This window comes from Canis lupus, chromosome 18, assembly GCF_003254725.2.
Source record: "Canis lupus dingo isolate Sandy chromosome 18, ASM325472v2, whole genome shotgun sequence".
Lineage (NCBI taxonomy): Eukaryota > Metazoa > Chordata > Mammalia > Carnivora > Canidae > Canis > Canis lupus.
Window position 1 is genome coordinate 41,050,106 of NC_064260.1, and position 23,982 is coordinate 41,074,087.

The following is a 23,982-nucleotide window of genomic DNA, read 5'->3' on the forward strand; positions in this document are numbered from 1 at the left end:
TAGAAGCAGTACCCAAGCTTATGAAAGATAACTTGTTGAATCGAAGATCCACTTATGGATAACAGGTCCCAGTACTCAAAGCAGTAAACTTAAATAAATTGAATCTTAAATCAATCTTCTTAATCTTAAATTGAATCTTCTTTAAAGTAATAACTGACTTTTGTTTGTAACTAAGTTATTTTAAACTTATTTTAACTGACAACTTATTTTAATGCTAAACTTATCTTATCTCAATGTAAACTCATTATTTTAAGTTTGAATTTGAAACATAAATATGCAAGACTAGGCATAAATCTGAAAAAGATCAGAAATGAGAGACTGCTAGCTTCATCACATATCACAATATCTTATATATGAAAGCAATTTTATTGTGTATCAACTGGCACATGAATAGAAATTAATGAAAGAGAACAGAAACTTAAATGGGATCCAAGTATGTATGGAGCTTTAGAAGATAATAGAATTTCAAGTCAATGGCAAGAAGAAAATTCTGCGACTATTTAAAAAACCTTGAAATTTAGAAAACCAACTAAAAATCCATATATTTTTAATGCCTATATCAAAATAAATTCCAGATGGAGCAAAAGTTTAATAGATACACAACCTCAAAAGTGCTTTAAAATTAAATGATAAAAAAACAGAATATTTCAATATGAATGAAGTGGGGAAGTCTTGGTAAGCAAGTCATTAATATTAAATTAATTAGAATTAATATTAAATTAATATTAAATTAATTAGAATGTTGTTTACATGCCAAGAGCATTCTATACAGTATACAAGTACTAAAAACACATCACAAGCTAAAAAACCAACAATTACTTATACAACAGTAGAAGAGATTATTTCTTTAGTATAATCGACTCACTAATATCAGAATGGAAAAGATCAACAATTACATGAAACAGGTAAAAGATGTTAATAGACAATTCACAGAAAAAGAAATATAAATTATACTAAGCATATGAAAAGATACTCAAACTCAATACTATGAGAAAGACTACAATTTATTCAGATTGCCTTATGCCATGAGTATTTATAAGATAGTTGTTGAGTATAGGAACAGAAGTATTCTCATAGAATGTGACAGCAGGATAGCTGTTAGTACAATGTCAAGGATGACGGTTTGGCAACAACTATGAAATTCAACATTTAACTATCTGCACATTGACTCAAATATATGTAACAATTACTCTCTTAGGAACTCATACTTCCACATATTCACAAATATACAATTGTAAAATTCTTTGTCATAAAAAAGTAATAATATAAACAGGAATGAATACATTTATTGTGGTACATATTTATAAGTGAGTAATATGGAGTACAAGAAAAACTAAAGGATCTACATGGATGGTGAGGGATATCTTCAAGATGTCACAAAAGATTTCACTTCCATGTGGAATTTAATCAAGAAACCAAAACAACCAAAGAACAAAACCAGACTCATAAATACAGAGAACAAATTGGCAGCTGCCACAGGGGAGGGAGTAGAGGAATAGGCGAAATAGGTGAAGGGGCTGAAAGGTACAACGTTCTGGGAATAAAATAAATAACTCACAAGAATGAAAAGTACAGCTTAGGGAATATACTCAATAATATTATAGTAACTTTGTATGGTAACAGATTGAAGCTACACTTTTCATGATTAGTATTTCCTAAAGTATTTTTTTTTTTACTGTGTCCCAGGCTTCTTTATTTAAAAACAAAGTGATAAGTGATGTGAGGATTAAAAACAAGAGCATCCTTGAACTTTACGTTCCCTCCAACCAGTTCCCCCCAAACTCTGTCCCCACACCCGTTGTAGTGCCAAACCCTTTCTACAGTGAATGGAGAACTTTAATCCCAAAGCCCTGGTACTAACCCTAGGTTCTCATTCCCTAGCTCTTCCCCTTCCTCTGCCCCCATCCCTGGGAAGGGCTGGCTCCTCAGTTTGAATGCAAGAGAGAACCCAGAGCGGTGACAGACACAGAGGAAAAGGCTTCACCCTCAGAGAGAGGCACCAAGGAGCCCAAAGTAGTAAAGTGAGGGCCCCCATAGCCTGGGGTACCAGAAAGGGGCCCTGGTGCCAGAGGGAAGGATACTGGTGCTCCTGAGAAAAAAGACCCAGAAACCTCAAAGTCCTCTCCTTGCCATTAGTCACTACTAATTACAGAAATAAGCTTGGACCACATCCTTTACACGCCCAAGCTGCGGGCCTGATCAGAAGCACAGGGGCTTTCCAGCCCTGCAGGAACATGTTCTCCAGGTTACCTCACTCGGTTCTCCATCCTTGTTCACTTCCTCTTTGCAGCCTGCACAAGGATCCTTGCTTTGTTCCTACCTCCCCTGCAGATTTTCATTGTTGTCAGCTTCCACCCACACTTCTGCAGCAGGAGCCACAGCTTACATGTGTTCGAGAAATTGCACTGTTGAGCTTCAAAGGGACAGATGACTGTTTGGGGAAACACATTCCAAAGAGAATCTGCAGGGTGAGCCCCATATCAGCCTGAGTATATCCTAGAGTGATCCACTTCTGCTTCAGAGGCTTGGCAAATTGTTCCAGGTCTTTTTGCAGAGCTTTGCTGTCCTGGAACTCCTTGGGATTTTGCTCCAGTTTTTCCTTATCTGGCTTCACAGATGGATCAGGGCTCTGCCCAGGGAAGGCACCCCCGGAGCTGACTCTCCACCTCGGAACATGGCTCTCCCTTCCACTGAGAGGACTCCAGGCTGCCTTGGGGCACCCATCCCAACCCAAACTGCAGTCCTCAGTATGCTCTCTCCTGCAGAATTCAAAACTTCATCTTCGCATTCTTTACCTCCAAATTTCTGAGTACACAGTTTTATGTTTAACAAAAGAGTTACCATGGATTCTTGGCTTGATCAGTGGAGAAGCTGGTGATTGGATACAAATATATAAACACTCAGGACACAATATAAGGCCACTACAGTGACATGAGAACACAGGCAGATATGGCTTTGGGTCTCCACTCCAAGCTACAGGCCCTCAGGGAGGACATGATGACCAGCTAGGAGACCATCAAGAGGAAAATGTTCACAGGCAGATGAACGCACATTTGACAGCAACAAAGAGACCAAGGGTATGAGTGTCCATGCAGATGGCTTTCAACCAAGGATTTACATCACACACAAATGGTCTATGACATTGGAGCCACACACAGGCAGCCACAATGTGACGAGGACCTGAGTGGTTGCAAGGACAAAGCCTCTAGCACATGCCACCTGAAAGACAAAGCTGTATCCCTGTCCTTCTGATGATTTCATACTACAGGGATTTGCAGATGGCCACATGGGTGCTCAGCAAAAATTTCAGTACTGCACTTCATAAAAGAGATGGTTTCTCTATTGCAAAAATGCCAAGCAGCATTTCAGGGGTCATGGATGAAGAGCAACAGATATCTGAAAGGGTTGAGCCACACAGGCAGAAAATAGAAGCAATACCCAAGCTTATGAAAGATGAGTTGTTGAATGAAAAGATCCGTCCATGGATAACGGTTCTCAGTACTTGAAAGCTGTAAACTTTTCTTAGATTAATCTCCTTAAATTGAATTCTTGAACCTAATAATTGACTTTGTTTTGTAACTAAACCATGTTAAACTTATTTTACTCAACTTATTTTAATGTTAAGATTATTTATCTTATTTGCTAAGTTATTTTTTTACATTTGAATTTGAAACATAAATATGCAAGACTAGGCATAAATCTGAAAAAGAATAGAAATGAGAAATGTTAGTCCCATTACAAATCAAAATGTATTATGTATCAAAACAATGTACTGCATATCAATTGGGCTATGAACAAAGAGGTCAGTAAAACAGAATAGGGGATCCCTGGGTGGCTCAGCGGTTTAGTGCCTGCCTTTGGCCCAGGGCACAATCCTGGAGTCCTGGGATCAAGTCCCAAGTCAGGCTCCTGGCATGGAGCCTGCTTCTCCCTCCTCCTGTGTCTCTGCCTCTCACTCTCTCTCTCTCTATGTCTATCATAAATAAGTAAGTAAATAAATAAATAAATAAATAAATAAATAAATAAATCTTTTAAAAAAATAAATAAAAATTTTAAAAACTATTTAAAAAAATAAAATAAAACAGAATAGATTGGAACCAAATATAAATGGAATATATAGTCAGGATTTCAAGTTAAAAGATAACTATGCAACTATAAAAAAACTATGCAACGAAAATTTAGGGGAACAAATAAAATTCAATCCCTACTTAATTCCTATGTCAAAATAAATTTTGAGGCATTTTACATCATATAAAAGAAGTTAAAAATATGACAAGCCAGAAAAATAATGCATATACAATAGTAAAAGGGATCATTTCTTTAGTACATAAATGACTCAAAAATCAGCATTGGAGAGATCAATAATAAATGAAATAAAGTCTTTAATAGTTAATCCACAGGAAAAAAAGTGCAAGTCATGTTAAATTTATGAGAAGATGCTTAAACTCAACTATATTAAAAGGATTTTGAAAAGCTGTGGTCATCAAGACAGTGTGGTACTGGCACAAAAACAGACACATAAATCAATGGAACAGAATAGAGAACCCAGAAGTGGACCCTGAACTTTATGGTCAACTAATATAAGATAAAGGAGGAAAGACTATCCATTGGAAGAAAGACAGTCACTTCAATAAATGGTGCCGGGAAAATTGGACATCCACATGCAGAAGAATGAAACTAGACCACTCTCTTGCACCATACACAAAGATAAACTCAAAATGGATGAAAGATCTAAATGTGAGACAAGATTCCATCAAAATCCTAGAGGAGAACACAGGCAACACCCTTTTTGAACTCGGCTACAGTAACTTCTTGCAAGATACATCCACGAAGGCAAAAGAAACAAAAGCAAAAATGAACTATTGGGACTTCATCAAGATAAGAAGCTTTTGCACAGCAAAGGATACAGTCAACAAAACTAAAAGACAACCTACAGAATGGGAGAAGATATTTGCAAATGATGTATCAGATAAAGGGCTAGTTTCCAAGATCTATAAAGAACTTATTAAACTCACCAGCAAAGAAACAAACAATCCAATAATGAAATGGGTGAGAGACATGAACAGAAATCTCACAGAGGAAGACATAGACATGGCCAACATGCACATGAGAAAATGCTCTGCATCACTTGCCATCAGGGAAATACAAATCAAGACCATGATACCACCTCACACCAGTGAGAATGGGGAATGTTAACAAGGCAGGAAACCACAAATGTTGGAAGGATGCAGAGAAAAGGGAATCCTCTTACACTGTTGGTGGGAAGGTGAACTGGTGCAGCCACTCTGGAAAACTGTGTGGAGGTTCCTCAAAGAGTTAAAAATAGATCTGCCCTAAGACCCAGCAACTGCACTGTTGGGGATTTACCCCAAAGATACAGATGCAATGAAACGCCGGGACACCTGCACCCCGATGTTTCTAGCAGCAATGTCCACATAGCCAAACTGTGGAAGTAGCCTCGGTGTCCACCGAAAGATGAATGGATAAAGAAGATGTGGTTTATGTATGCAATGGAATATTACTCAGCCATTAGAAACGACAAATACCCACCATTTGCTTCAACGTGGATGGAACCGGAGGGTATTATGCTGAGTGAAGTAAGTCAATCGGAGAAGGACAAACATTGTATGTTCTCATTCATTTGGGGAATATAAATAATAGTGAAAGGGAATATAAGGGAAGGGAGAAGAAATGTGTGGGAAATATCAGAAAGGGAGACAGAACATAAAGACTTCTAACTCTGGGAAATGAACTAGGGGTGGTGGAAGAGGAGGAGGGCAAGTGGTGGGGGTGAATGGGTGACGGGCACTGAGGGGGGCACTTGACGGGATGAGCACTGGGTGTTATTCTGTATGTTGGTAAATTGAACACCAATAAAAAATAAATTTATTATAAAAAAAAAGAAAAAAAGGACTTCTATTAAAGTATTAAAATGAAATAAAATAACTTTAATCAGATTGTTCTGTCCCTTAAGTATGCACTGGACACAGTTTGTTGAGTATATGGACAGAATGCATCTCAGACTGTGAGCAGCAGTGTAGCTGTTAGTATTACCTCAAGGATGGCAGTTTGGCAATTACTATGAATATCTGATCTTGACTCAAATACATATAACAAGAACTCCACTCCTCAGAACCCATCTTTGCACATATTCAAAAACATGTATTTATTGCAAAATTGTTTGTCATACAAAAAGGTAAGGAACAATCTGAAGAGAAATGAAGACATTAATTTTAGTATATACTTATAGGGGAGTATTACCTAATATAAGAAAAACTAAGAGATCTATATAAACAGGTATGGAAGGTCTTCAATGTTGCAGATAATTTGACTTTTATGTAGAATCTAAAAAAAAATAAACAGAAACAAAATAGACTCAAACACAGAGAACAAACTGATGATTACCAGAAGGGAGAGGCTGACAGGACAGGCAAGATAGGTGAAGATGATTAAGAGGTACAGGCTTCCAGTTATAAAATATTTAAGTCAAAAGATATAATGCAACATAAGAAATAAATACTGTAGTAATTACCCTTGGATGGTGACAGATGATGACTACACTTATATGGTGAGCATTCTTATGTCAGGCTATAATTGTCAGAGCACTATCTTGTACATCTGAACCTAAGACAGTACATCAAGTATACTTCAGTTTAAAATGAAAATGAGAGACTCTTAACCCCGGAAAACAAACAAGGGGTAGTGGAAGGGGAAGTGGGCAGGGGGATGGGATGACTGGGTGATGGGCACCGAAGGGGGCACTTGATGGGATGAGCACTGGGTTTTATACTATTTGTTGGCAAATCGAACTCCAATAAATATATACATATACATATATATATACACACATTATGTGTGCATGTATATATATAGAGAGACAGAGAGAGAAAATAAAAACATAAAAACAATCATAAAATTAAAAGTGTATTTTAAAGAGGTATTGCATGAGCAATAAGAAGGGTGCGTGATGTAATGAGTATAATATGGAACTGATGAATAACTGAACTCTACATCTGAAAGTAATGATATACTATATGTTAATTAATGGAATTTAAATAAAATAAGATAAAACATTTTTTAAATGTTGCATAGTAAAAGCAAACATTTACATACACGGAAAAAAAACACATTTGTATATTTAAATGCACATGTATTTGTAAGATTGTTATCTGATACAAGTCTTCAGAAACCAATCAAGTGACTGCTCCCAGGGAAGAAGACTAGAGACCATGAGAGATAAGCAGGAAAATTATGCTACATCTTATCCTATTTTTTAAAGATTTAATTTGTTTATTCATGAGAGACACAGAGAGAGAGACTGAGAGGGAGAGAGGCAGAGACACAGGAAGAGGGAGAAGCAGGTTCCATGCAGGGACCCCGACGTGGACTGGATCCCAGGTCTCCAGGATCACACCCTGGGCTGAAGGCAGCACTAAACCACCAAGCCACCTGGGCTGCCCTACATCTTATCCTATTTTGTAAGGTTTTCATTTTTGCTATAATTACCTATTACACATCAACTTTTCTTATATAAGACAATCAAAACTTAACAAGGAAGACATTCTATACATGTTTGAATATTTTAAATAGTATAATAAAAATGATGAAATGACAAGAATCTAATTAAAAATAATACCAAATTTCAGGAAAAAAACTGAAAGATAAATACATAAATTGATGACAGTTTAGTGTAATCATACAAAAATTTCCTAAATCATCACCTATTATTGAATCCTTGCTGTAAAAACATTACATCATTCTAAGTGAAGTGATACACAAGACTTTAAAGACATTATATCCTAGCAGGGAGGAAACCTTATTATAGTACAATCATCTAGTCCATACTTTAATTATAATTACCAGAAATTCTTTAAAGAAAGTAAATTCAGAATCAATTTAAGAAGACTTCTGCATTCTGGGGCACCTGGGTGCCTCAATCAGTTAATCATCCAACTCTTGGTTTTGGTTCAGGTCATGATCTCCCGGCTCGGGGATTTAGTCCCATGTCAGGCTCTGTGCTTAATGCAGAGTCTGCTTCAGATTCTGTCTCTCTCGCTCTCACTCATTCTCTTTTAAATAAATAAAACCTTTTAAAAGAAGAAGAAGAAGACTTCTGCATTCTAAGGAAATGAACCCTAATGCCAAATGACTCATTCATGGTGGCAGATGTGCTCATTTGCTGCAAGATATGATACTTCTGCTCCAGAGCTTCTTCATAGCATTTGCCATCTCAGAATTTCTCAGAGTGTAGATCAGTAGGTTCAGCATGGGGGTTATGACTGTGTAAAACACACTCAGGGATTTGTCAGGGGGGAAGGTCTTAGCAGGTCTTAAATACATGAAAATACATGGAACAAAGAAGAAGACCACCACAGTGACATGGGAACCACAGGTCTGGAGGGCTTTCCGCCTCCCCTCTGAACTAAGGTTCTTTAGAGAGTGCAAGATGACACCATAAGAGATGAGCACGAGCACAAGCACAATAGTGCAGATCATCCTTCCATTGGCAGCAACTAAGATGCCAATGACATGGGTTTCAGTACAGACCAGTTTCAGTAAGGGGTACATATCACAGAAAAAATGATCGATGACATTGGGGCCACAGAATGGGAGCCTCTAAATAGTGCTAACTTTAATTACTGAATGCAGAAAACGTCCAACCCAGGATATCACCAGCAGCACAACACATACTCATTGCCTCATGATAACCAAATAATGCAAGGGCTTACAGATGGCCACATAGCGGTCATAGGCCATCACCAGCAGAAGAAAGACCTCTGATCCACCAAAAAAGTGCTCTGTAAACAGCTGGATCATACAAGATTGGAAGGATATGATATTTTCCCCAAAGAACAAATTTGAAAGCAGTTCAGGAGAAATAGAAGAGGAATAAATGACGTCCATAAATGATAAGCTGGCAAGAAAAAAGTACATAGGTGAGCCCAGGGTCTTACTGAAAGAAACAGTCACCACAATGAGTAGGTTGTCCACCATGGTCAAAATATAGAAGAGCAAGAATATAACAAAAAGGACCTTCTGTTCCTTTGGATTCTGTGTGAGGCCCAAGAGGACAAAGTCAGTAACATTGTTCTTTGGTTCCATTTCCTTGGCTCTTTCTATTCCTTATAGGTCCTGACCTTTGTTATTAGAAACAGTTTATCTTTAAAACAAAGAAAAAACTTTTAAGTATATTATAAGCTTAATTTTTATTTATTCAATAAAAAGTGTGCATGCAAAATCTATTTCTATCAAACCTATCATAATTGATATCACTTAGTTAAATACAATGTGGTTTCTTCCTCTCATTGATTTCATATATAGGGAGTCGGACCATTATAGATCAATTTAATAAATGTCACTACAAGTATATTCATGTAGACTATGGATTCCATGTGCCTTAACACATAAATCAACTTGTGATCTGGGAAGGCTTCCCAGAGAAAGCAGTACTTTAGTTGAGTTTTAAAGGAGAAGTGAGAGAACAAGATGGAAAGGAAATTTCTTGAAAGACACACAATGTATAAAGTCCTACACAAAGTGTAATTCCTAAATGAAGAATCTCTCAAGGTAATTTACATATTCAAAGTGGGAGAACAATTTATGAATGGCTTTCTGTATACATCTACCTAATTGACATTTCCAAATAGATATCAATTAAGTATTTAGTAAGATAAGTTTTTAATTTTCCACAATAAATCTATTCCTTCCTAAATGATCTCCATGTCATTATATGGTACAAAGTATTTTAATGAGAGGAAATGGTAACACTGCAAGAACAACATCTATTATTTATCATGCATAACTCTATATCATGTGCTATTTCCACACTTACATAGGCATTTTATATGTATATATATATGTATATATATATGTATATATGTATACATATATACATCTATATCTATACATATGCACAGCTATATAGATCACAGTTAATGTACACTTTATCTTTACAGTAGCAAGCACTGCTATCCCCATTTTATAGTTGAAAAAACAGGCTTAGAATACTTAAGTTCTCAAAGTCATATACCCTTCAGTGACAGAGATGGGATTAAAAACTAACTTTGAACAAATAATTGAATCATATTTACAACAGAAATAAGCAGTAGTGTTTTTTCCTCTGTACATATGTAAAATTTGCTTATAGTTTTAGAGTAGTATTTACTGTGTTACACTGCAGATCATTAGTTAACATGTCTTCTCTGCTAGGTTGTCTATAACTCTATCATCTATGCCAGGGATTTATATTTTATTTTAATTGTATTTAAAAACATTTATATATTAAATGTTAATATGTGATACATACATAATTTTGGTAAACTTGCTTTTATATTTCTACTTTTCTTCTTCTTCTTTCTTCTTCTTCTTCTTCTTCTTCTTATTATTATTATTATTATTCTTATTCTTATTCTTATTCTTATTCTTAGTCTTCTTTTTTAGGTATCCTAACCTAAGAGGACTCTCTAATATCCAATTCTGGTTACGCGTTTAGACATTTAACATTTTTAATTATTATGGCAATTTTTTCAATTATCTATTCTCAATTCTTTACAATTCTGCATGCAAATAAAGCAGCTTATGAGTCAAAAAAAAAAAAAAAACTAACTTTGATTGACTTCAAGGCTCCCGTGAGTCTGAAGGACTTTTCAATGTTCAATTCCCATAAGCTCAAGTTTGTAAGAATTTTCTGCATAATAAAATAATTCACACAATTGAAAATCTCCACCATTAACTCTTATAGGCTTACCTTTTGAAAGCTTGCTTACAGTCAGCAGGAGGACTTTTAAACTAACTCATAAAGACCTGGAAATGCCTCTCCCATCCAGTATGACCAATGAGGTCAAAAAGCTGCATTAGTCCTTAAGGATATATTTTACTTCACATGACCAGATGTGTGCTTTTTCTGCAGAGTCCTCTAAGTACTTCAGAAAATTGTTATTACTTGGTTGTAGATCTACTTAAAAGGAAATCCATGATGCAAATAGAAAACCAAAATTTTTCCACATTAGGCTAATTTATTGAGGCAGGCAAATCTATTGGCATAAGAAGTCAAAGTCAGCAACAAGCTCTTTTAAAAGGAAAATTGTTCTCCAAAAACTAAATTCTTTTCTAGTAACTCAAAAAAAGAAAAATAATAATTCCCATTTTGGGGCCATCTTATTCTGTTTGTATGGCAAAATTAGTTATACTGAGATCTAGAGAGGACATTCTTGAAATGTTCTGAAAGAATAGTAACAGTGCTGAAGAGAATAGCATCTTCTCCCCAGTAAAAGCAAAGATCACGGGCCATTTTTTGCCTTCCAACCAGATATATTATCAAGTCATGCACTGGGAGTATGTCAAGACTGACTCTTGCTTTATTCTATTTACTTTGACTTTTCCAGCAAATTTTAAAATTTTTAAAGAACATCTAGATGTAAATATTCTTTTAGATCTATCACATTATGGACAGGTCAGATGAGAAGCACTGGTGAACTATACAGTCCCAGAGTACAAACTCACCAGAAGACTTAAATTTTATCATAGAACTCCAGAACACTGGCCCTGTTATATCACTAAAGACAAGAACAGGTGGATAATGTACTAAGAGAGAGAAATTCTAAGGAAAAATTGAAAAGAAATGCTAGAGATCAAAAACACTGACAGAATTCAAGAAAGCCTTTGACAAGCATTAATAGACTGGACACAGCCTCAGGACATGGCAATAGAAATTTCCAAAACTGAAAATCAAAGAAAAAAAGCCTGAAAAATAAAATTAGACAAATAAACAAACTAGAACAGAATATGCAAAACAGTGGGACAACTACCAAACAGGTAACATACATGTAATGGGAATACTAGAAAAAAGTGAAAATAACAGAGGCAAGATTTTAAGCAATAATGACTGAGAATTGCTCCCCAAATTAATGTTGAACACAAGATTCTGGAAGCTCAGGTAATACTTCATAAGATAAATGCCTAACAAAAAAAAAAAAAACAGATAGAAGTATGTCATATTTAAGCTTCAGAAAATCAAAGGTAAAATTTTAAATCTTGAAAGAAACCAAAGAAAAAGTATTTTACCTATAAGAGAGTGTCTGACATTAAGCCCTTTGATTGTACTGTAAGTGCTTGCTTGACATTAAGTTTTTGATTGACAAAACATCCATTTCAAAAGCATCTATCATGAATAAACATATTACCAGCTATATGACACAGCTACTAGCAAAGCAACCAGGTTAGGAATTAAGACACCTCCACTCATGAAGTTTCCTCTTTCAGAAAGCCCTGGATGACTTCAACAACTGACCAGTTTAGTGACCCTGCTTATCCTTTTCTGTGCCTTACTTCTCACTCTCATGCTTTAAATGAGCCAATAAATAGTGAACCCATGAAACCCTGCATTGGCCCCCACTGCCATCAGACCCTAATAAAGGCATAGCCCCAGGTCTGTACTCTTGCTCCCTTTAACTGCAAACTCAGATGTGGCCCTCAGATATGCTGTTTACCCTCTAAGACTAGTGCATAGAAAATCATGTACCTTGAAGCTCCCTGATCATTTTTACTGCAGTCAAGTGTAACCTGAAATCATAGTAAGAACCACAAGAACCAGTCCAGCCACAACACTGGCCTCAGAGGGGAATAGTCTGTGGGGACTTACTACAAGTAATACAAGCCCAGGTGAGTGCCACAGGCATTCCTAGACAATCACATCACTATCACTAGACTGGGACCACCACCACGAGAAGCAGAAGAAAGAATTAGATCCAACTTCTCAGAAACCATGCAAGAAAGAAGTGAATGGAGTATTTAAATGCTGAGAGAAATGAAAAGAAAAAAAATCCACCAAGTTAAGTTCCTGAGCTGTATGTAATTATCCTTCAAAATTGAAGAAGAAAAGTCGAACTCATAGAATCAGAAAGTAGAACAGTGGTTGCCAGGAGGTTGGGATAAGGAAAGACGGAGATGTTGACCAAAAACTACAAACTTCCAGCTGAATATGAGTAAGTCCTGAGTCCCTTTCTGATATTTCCCACACATTTCTTCTCCCTTCCCTTATTTTCCCTTTCACTATTATTTATATTCCCCAAATGAATGATAACATATAATGTTTGTCCTTCTCCGACTGACTTACTTCACTCAGCATAATACCCTCCAGTTCCAACCACGTTGAAGCAAATGGTGGGTATTTGTCATTTCTAATAGCTGAGTAATATTCCATTGTATACATAAACCACATCTTCTTTATCCATTCATCTTTCGTTGGACACCGAGGCTCCTTCCACAGTTTGGCTATCGTGGCCATTGCTGCTAGAAACATCGGGGTGCAGGTGTCCCGGCGTTTCATTGCATTTGTATCTTTGGGGTAAATCCCCAACAGTACAATTGCTGGGTCGTAGGGCAGGCATATTTTTAACTGTTTGAGGAACCTCCACACAGTTTTCCAGAGTGGCTGCACCAGTTCTAATAATCAGTATGGTGACATAGTTAACAATATTGTGTTATATATTTGAGAGTAAATTTTAAATGTTCTCCCCCAAAAAATGTAATTATGTGAAGGGATGAATGTTTTAACTTACCTTATTGTGGTAATAATTTCAACATATATGTATGACAAATCACATTGTACACATTAAACTTATATTATGTGCCAATTATACTTTAATCAAGATGAGAAGGAAAAAAATCTATGCATAGATGTTTCTAGCAACTTTATTCATAATTGTCAAAACATGAAAACAACCAAGACACTCTTTGGTGGGTGAGTGGATAAATAAAGCTGTGGTACAGACAGAAAATAAAGACTATTTGGCACTAAAAGGTTGACCTATCAAGTCAGGAAGGGACATGGGAGAAATTTAAATGTGTATTACGAAGTGAAAGAACGCAATCTCAAAAGGCTACATATTGTATGATTCCAACTATGTGCAATTGTGTCAAAGGAAAAATGATGCAGACAGTGAAAAGATCAGTAGCTGCCAGGAGTTAGGGGAGAGAGAAGGATGAACAGGCAGTGCACAGAATATTTTAAGGCAGTGAAACTACTTTGCATGATACTACAATGGTGGCTATATGGCACTATACATTTGTCCAAACCCATAGAATGTACAGCACCAGAGGTGAACTCTAAAGTAAATTATGTAAGTTATTAGGGCTTTGTGTGATAATGTTTCATAGGTTCATCAGTTGTAACAAATATACACAGTCTTGTGAGAGGTCCATATGGGATAAATTTGCATGTGTAGGGACAAGGATTATACAGGAACTCTCTGTAGTTCTTGCTCAAATAGCCAGAATCTGAAAACTTCTCTAAAAGTAAAGTTTATTAAATTTTTTAAGGTGACATGTGTCCAGGAAGAGGAAGCACACAGATGCATGTGGATAAGCTGAATATCCTGGAGGCCTGCATTAAGAGCCAAGATCCAACTAGATGGAGATCTGAGGTAAGATGAAATGAGTGTACCCTTTTAAACCTAGACAACTGTGGATTTTAAACAGAATTTCAAATGTGTTGGAGAGAGGTGACTAGGATTAATTTGCCTTCTTACCTACAATAGCATAACTTTGAGAACATTATTTTAAATATCCCTCAGCCTCATTTTTTAGCTCTAAGAGAATAATGTGCACTTCAAGAAATCATGATGATTGAATGATATAATGTATGCAAAGTGCCTGATACACATAGTACACAATACATTTTGGGGTGCTTTTTTAAGAAGATGAGAGTCACTAAACCAAGACAAGCATTTTTGTTTATTATTGAGAAAATTTTCCTTCTAATAAACATTTCAAAATTAAGCTAGAAGAGGTATTTGGGAAGTGCTACTGCATCATACCCTACAGTATGCTAATGCCACAAGGTGAAAGACAGTGCTGTCCATTGCGTTTCTACTTTAGCACTAACCACAACTATTAGCACAGCAGGTATAAATGATATGAATAACTCTATGGTATCAACAATTTTCCTGCCCTCAGCTTCCTTGTGGTCATTTATTTCTGCTTCTTCTCCTAGATCTAGGATAGAGACTGGGATACTCTTAAACTCTGTGGAAATAAAAAACTATCTATGGGATAAATGAAACCCATTTTGTGAGCTCCCATCCCCAATTGTGCACATCCGAGTGTGTGGCTGCCCCAAAATCTCTTAAAAGCATGCCACACATGTTAGTTTCCAAGGTATGTATCCACTATTCCAACATAAAATCCAAAGAATCTCCTTTCCTTGTTTCCCTGCAACAAAGGTGCAGACATGTGATGGGTTCCGTCAACCAAGAGTCTGTGTGCAAGTCTTGGAGCAGAAGTCAGTTATCTGGGGATAGGTAGTTCCAGAGCAGCTTTGAGGTCAGGAATGTGGTGGCACCACTGCAGTCTAGTCAGGGCAGGATGATCCTGATTAGAGCAGAGGCAGCATCTCCCTTGCATGCCAGTCCAGTCAGGTATGCTTCTGCAAGCTCTTCCTGATAGCTCAGCCTTCAATCTGTGATTCCCACTCTTCCAAATATCTTTAAAATATTTAATTGCATATCAAATATCCCTTCTACTGAGACTATCTACAGAGATGCTGGATCATCAGCTAAGAACCCCAGATGATATATTCAACTGACCTAAAATTCTCCATTTCAATTTATCACCAAGAATGGAAAGTCATCAACTTCAGGAGCTTCCAGTTAACAAGGGTCTCTTTTAAAAATGCATTTATTCTAAGAAGGTTAAGTGGAAATGATGTCCTTTTATTCAGTAAGTCTGTATGAACCATTTACCGTGTGCCAAGTCTACTCTAAGTGCTGGCAATACAGTAGGGCGTAAAATAGCCAAAACACCTACTTTTCGTGAAGCTTGCATTCTAATTGGAAGAGACAGAGAATAAACAAGTAAATCAGATAATCAGATGGCAAAGGTGCTATAGAGAAATTGTGAGTACTGTGACAGAATAACTCAGGGAGATAGAGGATGGCTTTACATGGTGATGGTGGTTAAAGACCTCTAAGGAGGTGGCCATTGTGTTGCAGACTGAGTGAGGACAACAATCCAAGCAATAGGAAGGCCTAGAGGAAGAGCATTTGGGGAATAAAGGACTAGTTCAAAGGCCTATAGGCAAAAGTGAAACCATTGCAGCTGAAGTTAGTGGGTAAGGGAGAGAATGAATATAACAGGGTCAAAGAGATGTGCTTGAGTGGGACAACTATACAGAGATGTGCAATTTAAGCAAATGCTTTCACATGGGAAAAAATTTGTGGAAATTAAAGAAGCCATGAAGAGGCAAAGTGGAGATGAATGTCATTGGCTACACCAAGTCCACCAAAGAAAACACCTGCCAGAAAGCACATACAGGTTCTGGGGAAAGACGGTTGCTTGAGTCCAGATGTTTTATTTCACTTCATCTGACTTTAATTAGAGCTGAATTAATTGTAAGGTTAAGGTTGCTTGGCGATATCCAAATCAGAAGGGAGTAGTTAATGACACTCACCCATATCAGATAAAAATCCCCTTCCCATGTACAGAAACTCCTCTCTAGTGGTTTTACTCATGGCCTTTCAGCTCTCTGCTCTCATACCTGGACACAGATAAACGCTATAAATTCTTGCTTTGAGGTCTTCCTTGAACACAAAACCTAGAGTGGCCCCTTGTCTTTAGAGTTACTATAACATTGACTACATCCTTAAATTTTTAATCACTTGAATGTAACTTTTTTCATATATATATTAACTTATTTATTGTCTATCTCCCTACAAAGTGTATGTGATCTGTCTCTATTATGAAGTATACCGTAGTGTTTAGGAGCACCGGTTCTAAACTGCATCTCAGGCATTTTCTAGCGTGACCTACAGTAAATTATTTAAATTTTCCATACTTCAGTTCTTCTAGAAAGAAATAATAATAACATTATTTCATAGAGATCTTAGGGGATTAAACAGTAACTTGCCTTTGTAGCAGCAAATGTAAGAAGTAGGAACCACTTTTACTACAATTACTAATTATTGTAATACAGTTTTTTTTTAATCACAGAAAGTGTCTCAAATTTTGGCGTTTTCTTTCACCTAATTGTAACTTCAGAGACACTCACATTTTAAGGTGAATTTTGTAGAGAGTGAATCTCATCCATCTTGTATTAATTTTTAGGGCTTTACTCTCAGAATTTGGAAAGTGTCTCATGGCCTTGTAATAGAGATATCTACCTAGAGTTGAATAACATGTATAAATCAGAGTGTTTTTTTTTAAAGTCAGACATAAATAGAATACAAATGAACAATTGACGGAGCAACAAAGACAATGACGTTTATTAGATACCCACTAAGTGACAAGCATTGTCCTGGATATTTGGCATGCAGTGTCTCATCTAATGCTTAAAACTACCATACGAAAAAATGTATTACCATTTCACTGTCCATGGGAGCTCAGATTAAAATAAGACCCTCAGGGATGCCTGGGTGGCTCAGTGGTTAAGGGCTCTGCCTTCGACTCAGGGAGTGATCCTGAAGCCCTGGGATCAAGTCCCACATTGGGCTCCCTGCATGGAGCCTGCTTCTCCCCTGCCTATGTCTCTGCCTCTCTCGCTCTGTGTCTCTCATGAATAGATAAATATAATCTTTAAAAATAAATAAATAAATAAAATAAGATCCTCAGAGTTGATGAAATTCACACAATATTACATAAACTTAATCAGAATTCAATACTAATTCCGTTTACTCCATAACTCAAATCTTTCCACATCACCCAAAACTGCCACTAACACTAACTTCCAGAGGCTGAATAATATCATAAATTCAATAAGGCTCTTACCTAAAGTTCAAGGAAAAGGTTATCTGACATAGTATTGATCATATAAGGAACTAGCTGTCTTTTTCACCTAAGGAGGCAGGGACCAACAACCATAGAGGTGTTGACCCAAACATAATGAGGACCCTGCTAGTTCAAAAAGAGATATAAGCAAAAATCTGTCCATATTAAGAGTTAGTCTAGCACTGTTTTTTTTTTATTCTTTTAAATATACTTTTATAATGTTTACTACATGCCAGGAACTTTCATAAGCATTTGGCATTTTGAAACTCATTTACATAGCCCAAATATATTATGAAATTTGTATTATTATTACCATTTTTACAGATAAAGAAAAACATTGTAGAAGGATAAAATAATTTCCCCAGGTTGCATTCAAACTCAGGAAATCTGACTCCAGATCTACTTTCACCACACCACCTCCTCTAAACAAGTAACTCACTTAATTCTGTTTACATTCTGGTTGCCTATTTTTGTTGATTTCAGGTTCATAATAAAATGACTTTTTGGCCTTTCAATTAAGACTTGTCAGAAGAAAATCATACCAAAAAATGGGCCAGCCCCAAGGCCTAGGAAGCATGAGGCTAACAGAAATGAGAAAAACAGGAGAATGTGAGAATGTAATGGTCAAGGGTGTTGGGAAACATTCCAGACACCAAGAATTTTACAAGGCCAGTGAGTATAGAATATTATTCTTCAAAGAAGGTAGAAAGATACTACGTATTATCCATTCCAATGCTCAAAAACTGGATTAAGTGGTTCTGCAATATTATAGAGACTCCAGTAATAAATTTCATAATAGCTAACAGCCTTTGAGAATTTATTGGTAATAAAAGATTTATAAAAATTATGTATTAATCTTAATAATATCTCTATCACTCACCTTTAACTCAAAGATACTGTAGTTTCCTAAAGTTCACAATGAATGTGGTAAAACTAAGTTTTGATCTCAGAACTATCTCACTTAGAGACTATTCTCTTAATGATTAGAATACACTAAACTCATTCCTACAAATGTGCATATAAAAAAATGCTACATAATATCTCCTTCACACAGCAAAATCATGACAATAATATTCTCAATGTAAATGACTGTTATTGCAATAACAATAAATTTTAGTCCAAGTAACCTAGCAAGGATAGTAGGTCTTTCCTTTGGAAGCAAGAGAGGAAAAGAGAGAATCAGACTAGATATAACAAAAGATTAAAAAGTATAGGAAGTGAAGTTAAAGAATAGAGAAATCCTTTTCTACCTTCACAGAATACTACATTTTTGTTTTGCCATTGCAAAGGTAGTGAGCTTGCACTGCATGACTTATGAAGAGTTGAGTTTCATGATGCTCATAGCATAGCAATTTCTATGAAATATTCTTCCCAGGAAATGCTCTAACAAAGTGATCTTATAATAAGGTAAGGATGCAAACATAGTCTATAGCATTATTGCTCAAAGTGTATGCATAGATCACCTGCTTAAACATATCTACGTAATTTCTTTAAAATGAAAATATGCTAATCCAAGAACAGTCCCCCAATGAGTTAGAATCTCTGGAGTCTATATCCTGGAAATGTGTGTTTTAACAAGAATTCCAACTAATGTTTGCCTTTCTCCAATTGACTTATTCCAACTGATTCTGAAAGTAATCAAAGTTTGACAACTAAATGGGCAATAAATAAATCTGAATGTCATAGTTTTAAATGATTAATAAATCCTGCCTGGGTCTTTCCTCAGAAAACTTACATGCCAACATCAACATACTTTTACATACAATGTTCACTTGGCCCTGAACCATTGAAATTATATTATCTTCTCTTTGCCATTTAAAAGATAAGGTCATTTTATGCTATTGTGATTATTTCTCCATTGAAGTCACCTTTAGATCCAGAGCTTCTTTATAGCATTTTTCACCTCTGCATTTCTCAAGGTGTAGATTAAAGGGTTTAACATAGGAGTTATCATGGTGTAAAACACAGCCACAGCTTTATCAATGGAAAAGGTGATCGCTGGACGCAAATAGACAAATATACAGGGCACAAAGAATAAAATGACCACAGTGATGTGAGAGACACAGGTAGAGAGGGCTTTACGTCTCCCCTCCAAGCTGTAGGTCCCTAGGGAGTGCAAAATGACCATGTAGGAGACCACCAAAAGGAGAAAGTTTAACAAACAGATGAACCCACTATTGGCAGCAACAAAGAGACCAAGGGTATGAGTGTCCATGCAGACAAGTTTCAACAAAGGGTTTAAGTCACACATGAAATGATCTATAACATTGGGCCCACAGAAAGGCAGCCAGACTGTGAAGAAGATCTGAATGGTTGCATGGACAAAGCCTCCAGCCCAGGCCACGCCCACAAGGAGGCTACAGACCTGTTGACTCATGATGGTTGTGTAGCGCAAGGGTTTGCAGATGGCCACATAGCGGTCATAGGCCATTACTGTAAGGAGGATAATCTCAGCAGCACCAAAAAAATGCTCAGCAAAGACCTGAGTCATACATCCCCTAAAAGAGATTATTTTTCTCATAGTAAGAGTGTCAGCAAGCATTTTAGGGGTCATGGAGGAAGAACAGCAGCCATCTATAAGGGACAAGTAAGACAGGAAGAAGTACATGGGGGTTTCCAGGGCCTTGCTGGTGCTGATGGTGATCATGATAAGCAAGTTGCCTGCCAAAGTGACCAAGTAGACAATTAAAAACACAACAAATGAAAATTTCTGAAGTTCCACATTTTGAGTCAAGCCCAGGAGGATGAATTCCGTCACATTATTCATCTTCTCCATCAAATCCGTTCAAGTGACAAGTGACATCCCTGAAAAGAAAGTCACACTCATCCTCAATAATGACACTTTCACCTAATGAATATTCATGGCATGCCTTATTTTTTCTAGTTTTGCAGAAGGTGAAAACAAGCCCCAAACCCTATTGACTGTTTCATATTTTGTATTCTCGTAAGTGACAATGTAGGTGCTATTGTTTTTGTTTTTTATAATTTTCTGATTTTTTTGAGAGAGAGAGAGAGAGAGAGAGAGAGAGAAGGAAAGAGAACACAAGTTAGGGAGAGGGGCAGAAGGAGATGGGGTGGCAGAGAATCTTAAGGAAGCTCAACACCAGTACAGGCTCAATCCCATGACCCTGAAATCGTCCCTAAGCTGAAATCAAGAGGCTTAATCTACTGAGCCACCCAGGCATCCCTTGTTTTAATTTTCTACAACAAAAGTGTGCAACATTTAAAATCAGAAAAAAAAAAATGCCATGCATCAATTTGGAAGAGCCAATCAATGATATAGCCATGGATGTGGCAGATTCACAAATACCCAAAGATTTGTGTATTTTACCTCCAAAGTGGCTGGACATGTTTACTAGTGAAAAATCCATTTTTTTCTAAATGAGGTCATGCAAAATACTCAAAGATATATAAAGATTCTTTCACAAGCCATACTTTTTCGTACTTTACCTGTCTGGTAGCTTCTCAGCTTCCTCAAGACTTAAAATAGTATTGCTACTTCCTTCCAATCTCACTGAAGTTTGCAAATCGCCCTAAAGGCTTGTGCCACATTGTCTGGTACTCATATCTCATTCTTCAACAGGGTGCATCCCTGAAGGCAAAAATGTGCCTTAATGCATTGTAATCATTCATTCTTGTATTCCCAGTGATGGCCAAAAGTAAACAGTCATAAAGCATCACTGAGAGGGAGAAGAAAAAAAGAGGCAAAAGAAAGAGGGAGGAAAATATAAGGAAAAAGAGCAAAGAGAAGTGAGCTTAAAATTCAAAGACTTAGCTTAAAATCTGGGATACACCACTTATTAACTACATAGCATCAATTTATTTGATCTCTCTGGGATTCAATGTTTTCATCTGTTAAAGTGGGGAATAAATATATCTGTATTTAGGAGTGTCATGAAGATCAAATCATTTTAAATTTACTATTGTTGTTGTTAATATGATTTTACTGTTCTCACAAGAGTATCACCAAAAAAAATCTTTCAAAATTGTCTCTGACCATCTCCAAAAGGCAAAGATGCTAAAAATATAAGCTAACCAAGTGAGAAGAAACAGGAGAAAAAGAAAAAGTAATAAATGGCAAAAAAAAAGTCATCAGATTTAAGAAAAAAATTTGAAAGCAAGTGATTAAAAGACTCTTTAATATAAATATTAAGCTATTTAATTTGCTTGCTTTGTTTCTGGAATTTATCCTCTATTCATTAATTGATTTGTTGAAGACGTATTCTAAATACAAAATAACATACTCCTTCCGAATTTAACTCTATGACCAAGCATGGATTTTTCCAGGAAACAGGAAACAATATAAACCTTGTTCATTATTCAAATAAGTGCTTTGTACAGTGTTGTGTCTTACTAGTTTTATAACCCTATTCAATTTTGCATCCACAGTGATGACCAACATTACGTATTAGAAAGTATTTGAACACTAGGGTATAAGAAATAGGTCAGAGGAGCATGAGGGGAAGGGAGGGAAAACTAATGGGAAGTCATCAGAAAGGGAGACAAATCATGAGAGACTCAAATATAGGAAACAAACTGAGGGTTTCTGGAGGGGAGGTAGGAGGGTGGATGGGATAACTGTGTGATGGACATTAAGGAAGGTCTGTGATGTGATAAGTACTAAGTGTTATAGGCAACTGATGAATTATTGAACACTACATCTGCAACTAATAATGTACTATAAGTTGGCTTACTGAATTTAAATTTTTAAAAGGCGGGGGAAGCATTTGAGAGAGAGCAACAAAGGAGATGTAGAGACAGAACAAAGGGAGAAAGGGAGAAAGAAAAAGGAGAATAGGTAAAACCAAAAAAGGAAAAGAGAAAAAAAGTCAAGGGAGGGGGATGAAAACACTACACACTAAAGTAATCTCAGACTTTAGTAAGTGTATTGTAATATTTCCAACATGTGCTACATCTGAAATCTGAACTTTTATCAAATTTACTTGCTGATTATAGTCCTCCAGGTCAACATCAGAGAAAAATGCTGACAAATCAAGAAGTCATAGGTTGTCCTTACAAACACACTGGTCAGAAAAAAAAAGTTAAAAAAAAAAAAAAAAGAAAAAAAAAGTTGCTTTTGCCTACCTTGGTGCTGAGGGTTATAAACTACAGTCTTGTCAACAGTTGGTCCTTTGCAGCTTCAGTAATACTTAACTCCATTAGGGTTATCTTCAATTCAAGGTATATGAAACCCAAGTCATAGTCATTTAATTTATGTAAATTTACTGTTCAAAGAAAAGAATCAAAATGTTTCCAGAAATCAAAAAGAAGAAAATTATGCTCTTCTTACATACACACCCTCCCTATATCTTGTATGTCTGGGACTTCTCACCGTGGCATGATTTGTTCAGATAAGAAACTATTCCCGATAGTAGACACATTCACTTTGTATTTAAAAGGAATTTGAGTTGGGAGGAATGGGGAGGAGCTTCAGCAGATTAGCACATTTCTACTTCTGTGGGATTCACATCAATCTATAGGTTTTTAAGTTTTTTGTGCAGATGTTGTTGTGAGACACTTGATACAAGCCCTAAGCACATGGAGCCAGAAAAGTAAACTCAATTACCAAAACATCAGCAGTTGACTAAGACTCTCTGAGATGAGGAATCCCTTGAAGCCAATTCTGAGCCTTTTTTCAGAGCATTTATGCTTAGTGCTGAGATACGTACTTTGGTCCTTGGGGTGCACTGCTTTCTCCCATCATTTCACTAGCTCCCCATGTCCAGGCACAGACATAGTCAAGAAGAGGTGCTGCCTTTATGGTTCACTCTGCCAAGGAATCCTCACAGTCCTACTTCTCAACTCCTTCAATTCTCACGAGAAAGGCATCAGTTTTATTTAAATGGTGACTCACCTCTATGCTATTCCCCCAAAGGAAGAGTAGTTAATTTTAGGAGTCTTTGCCAAAGTGGTAGCCAAATGCTTCTCTCTTCCTCCTATAGTCCCTCTGACTACAGAAGGACTTTTTTGACAAGGGTTAGAATTGACCTCCAGGAATAGGATAATTATTCCTAGTTAGAACCTTAGATTATTTGTTTCTTTTTTTCCCCAATAAATGTTCATGGAACATCTAAAATATACCAGGCACAGTGTTGTTCAATAATAACAACAGTAACTAGTGAGTGCTATATGCCAAGCCCTGTATTAAACACAATACGTGACGTACACCTTGTGATGGGCACTATTATTAATTTTTATTCTACAAATGAGGAAACTGGCACT

The 23,982-nt window shown here is 36.5% G+C and overlaps 1 protein-coding gene and 2 pseudogenes across 1 annotated transcript; all 3 read right to left on the bottom strand.

Annotated features, from left to right (window-relative positions):
• Window positions 1–1,925: 1,925 nt before the first annotated feature.
• Window positions 1,926–6,140, bottom strand: LOC112663105 (POU domain, class 5, transcription factor 1-like; annotated as a pseudogene).
• A 2,032-nt stretch (window positions 6,141–8,172) lies between these two features.
• Window positions 8,173–9,102, bottom strand: LOC112663604 (olfactory receptor 4A47-like; annotated as a pseudogene).
• A 10,528-nt stretch (window positions 9,103–19,630) lies between these two features.
• On the bottom strand, window positions 19,631–20,536 carry LOC112663104 (olfactory receptor 4C12-like). Its single transcript, XM_035701850.2, has one exon. It carries the CDS (start codon window positions 20,534–20,536, stop codon window positions 19,631–19,633), a length of 906 nt encoding a protein of 301 aa, XP_035557743.1.
• Between the last annotated feature and the right edge of the window lie 3,446 nt (window positions 20,537–23,982).

What these genes read in the sequence shown, in the direction of transcription:
- LOC112663104 (XM_035701850.2), bottom strand. Translation starts at nt 20,536, where the DNA reads ATGGAGAAGATGAATAATGTGACGGAATTCATCCTCCTGGGCTTGACT.